A 6,000-nucleotide genomic window follows, 5' to 3' on the forward strand; every position below is an offset into this window, starting at 1 on the left:
TAGGACAAGCAGAGCTCTGGTCTCCAGAATGGAGAATCAAGTCAAGAGAAGATGCCACAGGTCGCATAGCTGCTGGGGGGAGGGGGGAGGGGTTCTCTCGGAGGGGGGGGCTTACTCCAGCATCTCCCTAACCCTTTTGGAGATTCCTTAGAGCAGTGGTCCTCAACCTTGTTTGCTCCATTCCCCCCTTTCACCATTGTTCAGAATATAATTCCCCCCTTCCCAAGATAGTCTAACTCAAAAAAAAAAAAAACTACAATTTTACAGATTGTACATAATCTACAGGACATCACACTTGGCTGAATAGTGGTCCCAATTCCACTCCCGGGGGGGATTCCCCCCTTGTTGAGAACCCATGCCTTAGAGGGAGGGGTTCGTAACAGTTCTTGTAACAAACCCCAGTGGGAGAGAGGAGGTAGCTGGTTCTTACTCTCCCCCACCTCTACCCAGTTCTCCTACAACGAAATCAAAGAAGGGACTGGGATGGGGGGGTTGGGGGAAAAGAGGACATATCCGTTTGGGGCTCCGCATCCCTCGGAAGCCGATTTGCCCCAGCCAGCCTCCATTTGTGGCTCCAGCCCGGCTCCTTTTCCACCGAGAAAGGCGGGCTGAGGCCGAGGCGGCCCGGTTTGCGCTCCACGTCGGATCGACTCCGCTGTCGCCGGCTACTTTCACTTCGAAAAGGCCGAGCTGGGCAGATCTCCTCTCCCCGTGACATGTGGGGCCCCCTAAAAGGTCATTTATTGGCAGAGGGTGGCAGGGAGGGAAATTCGGTTCAGAAGGGCGGCGGAACCCCCGGAAACAGGTTTCGGAGGCCTTTCCAGAACCGCTTCTTTCCAGGGGTGGGTGGGTACTGGAGACTTCCAACAACAAAGCAGCAGTTTTCTGTCCGCTGCAGACGGCAAATATGATGAGTTATTTCGCTCGACCCTTTGCTTTTATTCTAATTCGCAAAACCACGCGGAGGCCGAGAGGACAAGTAGCCCAAATCCAGAAACTGGAAAGCCCGGAGAAGGAAACGAACTCGACGGGGGGGGAGGGGGAGACAGAGAGACCTCGGAGCCCCTTCTTCGGGGGGGGGGAGGGAGTTCTGCTCTTCCTGGGGGTTGGGGCTAGCGATACATTGTACGGGTCTTCTGTCGGGCTTTTTGCCCCAGAGGAAGCCCCAGACGCGTTCACCTCGGAAACAGGCCCATTCGCCCCTTCCCGCCGCCAGCTCATCAATCCCCCCCCTCGCAGCTCCCCCGGGCCCACCGCCCTTCCTCTGCTTGGACCAGCAAGCCCAAAGAAACGGTTCCCGACGTGCGTTTGCGAGAATGCCAAGTTGCGCCTGGCCTGGGCGCCCTCTGCGCCTTCGCCGCTCCTGGCTGCCCTCGCGACTGGCGAAAACTTCCTCTGGCTGACCCGAGGAAAAGCGCCCGGGACGCCACCGCTCCGACGGCCCAAGCCGACCGTTTGCCCTTCTCTAGCTACGACCGCCCGAGGACCAGCCAAGGCCCCAGCCGCACCACTCCCGCCCCGTCTATCGCCGCCCGACACCAGCTTCGAGCGCGCCGAGCCTGAACACGAAGCCGCAGCCCCCCACCGCCCCACCCGCGCTGGTTTCCGACGAGAAGCCGGCCGAGGCCCGTCGGATCCCGTCCCGGGTCCCGCCTGGCGGCGCCCAGGGGCCTCCGGCTTCCGTCCTGGGCTCCAGGCGCCGGTTCCTACCTGCGTTGTAGGCGGCCAGGTCGGCGCCGGGTCCGGGGCTCTTCCTTTTCCGCGGCCGTCCCTTCTGCACGGTGCCCACGCCGTTGTAGTAGGGCAGTCCCAGGGGGGCGGAGGCGCCCAGCGCGGGGCCTTTGCCCGCCGCCCCCTCGGCGTGGTTGAAGTGCAGCTGGTACTCCCCCTGGAGCAACGCCTCGAAGTGCAGCCGGCAATAGACCAGGTTGTCCTTCATGCCGAAGTGGTCGCCCGTCGTCAGCATCTTGGCGCACGTCGAGCAAGTGAAGCAGTTCAAGTGGTAGACCAAGTCCCGGGCGCGCATCACCATCTCCGAGGCGGAGATGCCCAAGTGGCAGCGGGCGCAGCGCTGCACCGAAAACCTCCTGCGGGCCCAGAAAAACGGCAGCCCTTCAGTCCCGGAACCCGCTGGAGGGCCGGCCGGGGCAGGTGCAGAGGGCCCATCGCCCAGGACCCCGGCCCTTTAGCGGGCACCCCGCAGGAAACGTTTGGCCCCAGTTTGGGGGAGCGGACGGCTGTGTGGCGCTTCTTTATGGAAAATAAAGCGTCCCACCCCCAGATCCCCAGCAGCGGGGGCTTTCCCCTGGGCTGCAAGGGGATCTCGTGTAGGCCGGCTTCTAATTGGAGCTGGCCAAGGGCACGAAAGAATCCAGCCAGTACGGTCGCGCTTGGGAGAGTCTTTGGGGTTTTTTCAAAATCCGTGTCCTGGGGCGCTTGGGCCGGGCGCGCTAGGGAACTGCGGGGCAGGGGGCTCCGAGGAGGGTCGCTGCCGCCGCCCAGGATGCTCCAGGCATCTCCGCCCAAGCTGGAAGGTAGAGGGCACTCCTTCCCCTACTGCGATTTGCCCGGTAGGGCGCCCGAACTGCAAGCCAAGGCCGGATCCTAAACGCCCGCTCCCTCCAAGAGCCTCAGTAGGATGGGGGGGCGGGAAGGGGCCTCCCTTTGGCCGCTGGCCGGCTCTCCCTCCCCCACTCCCCAGGGCCCCGGGCGACAGGCAGGCCCGCAGCCTCCCTTACCTGTAGTAGTCCTCCTTGCAATAGATGCTGCCGTCCTTGCTGAAGCAGGTGAGCTCCGACTCCAGGTTGAGCTTGCACTCACAGCACTTGAGGCAGCGCATGTGCCACTGCTTGTCCACCGCCAGGAGGTAGTAGCGGTCCGAAATCTTGCCCCCGCAGCCGGCGCACAGGGCCGCCCGCTCGCTGCTGATGGACGGCATGGCGTGCTGCAGAGGGGAGACAAGGGCGCCCGGCGTCGGTTAGAGGGCCCGCCGGCGGCTCCGGCTCCCGCTCCGACCCGCCTGCCCTGCCCAGCCCTGCCCCGGCGCAGGGACCCGAGGGGCCTCCCCCGACCGAAAGGATCCCAGCCCACCCGCCGGGAAGGGGGGCAGAGGGGCTCTGAGCCGGATCCGCCGCGCTGAGCGCGCTCGACGGCCGGGCGCCGAGAGTTGGCCAAAGCGGCAGCTCCGGCCTCCGGGCGGGATCGGGGAGAAGCGGCGCCCGGAGAGTCCGGACGACCCAAACCCAAAGAGCCCCTTCCCCAAGGAGCAGCCCCTCGCTAGGGGGCCACAGACCCACCGATGCAAATGGGGGAAGGGGGAATAGGGAGAAGGGAACCGCTTATGGCAGAGGAAATGGTATTGGCCTTTAAAGCGCCTCTGGACCCCGGCTTCATTCCGCGGCTACAGCCGAACCCGCCGGCCCATCTGGAATCGCAATCAAAAGCTCTTTTTCTCCATGCGGGTTCAGCGGAAACTGAAGTCCCGGGAAAGCAACGCCTGAGCCGCGGGAGGTGGGGAGACGGCGGCGGCAGAATAAATTGGGAGGCGCATTTTAGGAAAATTAAAATTTCAAAGAGGCTTCCTTTCCAATCGCTTGGGGAGAACTTGTGCTATAACGCACGGGCCGCAGGACTCGTCCTTTGTTTTGAAAGCAGAATTAATCGACCAGCAGGACTCGGAACCCGGGCTAAACTGTGAAGAATTAAACAATTTGGAGTGTGTGCGTGTTATTTTGAATCGCCCCATAATTAAAAATAAATGACCAAAACAGCTCTACCTTTTAAATTTCAAAAAAGAAAAAGGGGGGAAGACAATTCTGAAGGCCGTTTTTGCGCAAGAGAAAAGCGCCCCTTGCCTTCTCTCAGCTTGTTCACATTTTAGCTATTTTACAAACAAATACTAAGCAGGTCTACTCAGAATCCTACTCAAGTTTACTGGGTGCTTACTTTCAGCAAAACGTTTAGTGCACAATATAGAACACTAAAATGCACGGCTTCGCCTCAGCTTAAGTAGTCTGTGAGCGACTGATTTATACGGCCCTTTTCCTTGTTCTTAAATATGTGCGACATATTTGTTGCAGCGGCCCGACGGTATTTGGAGAAGAAATTTCGTTCCCGTCTCCTTACTAACGGCACAAATGCAGAAGGGTCTAGTTGTTTTTTAAGAGCGTTTTTTAAAATGACATTTGCAAATGGAACCCAATTGGGATACCTGACTTTGTGGACCCGATTCGAGGAAATGAAGACAGCAGAAGAAAAGAGCCGAAAAAACAACCCGTGCTTCTTGGGGGGCATAAGGCCCCATCTCCACATGTAAGGGTCCTGAGATATGTTTTTAATTTACTCCTAAGCAAACTGCTTTAGGAGCAAAATGTGGAATAATTCCCCCACCAACCAAAAAGAAAGATATAATTTTTTAAAATCCAAATTACAATAATCTTCTCTGCTGTGGACGCTGCCTGACATAATCAAAATAAAAACGGGATGCAATTGAATTCTTAGCAGAAGCCTCCGGTTTACTTTTATAATTTTTTCGTTGCAAATCAAAATAACGTTAATTATTTCCTCCTCAAACAAAAAAAGAAGAAGAAGAAGGGGAAAGTTATCTTGCAAAAGACTATCAATATATTTGGAGTTGGAGAGAAGGCAGAGCTGGGAAGGTCTCCGGAAAGGGATTTGAAACAGGCCGGCTCTGGGTCTCTTCTCTTGCTTTTGCCGGCCCTGGTTTCTCTCGCTTCTGGCAGACAAAAATAACGGGCTTTGGAAAAAGGAGAACCCCGCATTAAACCCAAATCGTGTTTCCGAAGCCTCAGAGAGCCCCAGACAATGCACGATTCAACAGGATGGAGGGGCTGTCTAGGCGGGAGAGGTGTTGTTTGAAACCTAAAAAATAATATATATTTTTGAATGCAACATGGATTCCAAAATATTAATAATAATCATATGAAGACTTAAAGAGTCACTTCAAACATCTTTTCCGAGCTAGGTTAAGATATTTTAATTTTAGGTAAGTTAATTTATGTCTTTTTTAAATTCTACGGAATAGGGAAGGAAAGGGAGAAAAGTAAATGTTATTCTGTTCACTAGGAGGAAATCTCTGGAAGACAGAAGTCTCATCCGCCCCGGCTCAGATGTCGGGAAGGGGGGGTCCCTTTCTCTCCCTCCCTCTCTGGACCTGTATTCTTTGCTCCTCGTTTTAGGTTCTTCTGGCTGCAGGTCTGTCCCCTCCATCTCGAAAATTAGCTATTAACTGAATCGATTTCTCTTTTATTATTAATAATAACAATAAGTCGAGCACCCTAGCCGAACTAGCGGAATTCTTCCCAGGAAGGCAGCCCTGCCCTTAGGTTGGCTTTCCTGCAAGTCAGCCCAAGCGCCGGAACTGGAATGCCCTGCCGCGATCCCTTTCTGGGGGGGTTACTGTTTCCTGGGGTGGGGGGGGTGCTCCTAGCCAAGAGCCAAAGCCCCGTGCCCACCGCTCCCCTCCACCCTCGGCCCCCTGTCCGCCAACTCGGCCCGGGCAGGTAGGCAAGAGGAGCGCCGACCCTCCCCTCCGGCGGTCCCTCTCCCGGCCCTACCGTCTCGGTCTCGCCCCGGTCGATGGCGGAGCTGATGGCGGGCGCGTCGCCCTTGGCTCGCCGGTCCATCTCGTCGATGACGCCGTGCATCTCCGAGCCGGCCAGGCTGTGGAAGAGCATGGCCGGCAGAGGCCGGGCTGGCAGCCCCGGGATGCTCGGGCCGATGCGAGTCCGCCACCGGCGCCGGGCTCAGGCGCGGCGCGGCGCCATTCCTGGAGCGCGGCCGCCCCGTCTCGCCGTCGCCTCTCCCTCCTCCCCGGGGCTGGCGGGCTCGGGGCCCCGGGGCTGGGCCGAGCCGGTGGCGGGCCGAGCGTCGGTCAGTCGGTCGGCCGGTCGGCGTCAGAGCCTGGCCGGGCCCTCCTCCATGGCCCGGCGGCGGCGCGGGCGGACGGACGGACGGGCGGACGGACGGCGGGCGCTGCCC

At 58.4% G+C, this 6,000-nt stretch overlaps 1 protein-coding gene across 1 annotated transcript in view; it reads right to left on the reverse strand.

The window, feature by feature from the left end:
• The window catches only part of LHX2 (LIM homeobox 2), a 28,255-nt gene extending 22,531 nt beyond the window's left edge, over window positions 1–5,724 (reverse strand). Inside the window, exons 1-3 of the mRNA XM_056860664.1 lie at window positions 5,577–5,724; window positions 2,739–2,944; window positions 1,711–2,087 (exon numbers count right to left, since the gene is read on the reverse strand). Of these exons, the coding sequence (XP_056716642.1) occupies window positions 1,711–2,087; window positions 2,739–2,944; window positions 5,577–5,696 (703 nt within the window). The 5' untranslated portion in view covers window positions 5,697–5,724. The remainder of the gene's footprint in view (window positions 1–1,710; window positions 2,088–2,738; window positions 2,945–5,576) is intronic.
• Between the last annotated feature and the right edge of the window lie 276 nt (window positions 5,725–6,000).

This window comes from Euleptes europaea, chromosome 14 (genome assembly GCF_029931775.1).
Source record: "Euleptes europaea isolate rEulEur1 chromosome 14, rEulEur1.hap1, whole genome shotgun sequence".
Taxonomy (NCBI): Eukaryota; Metazoa; Chordata; class Lepidosauria; order Squamata; family Sphaerodactylidae; genus Euleptes; species Euleptes europaea.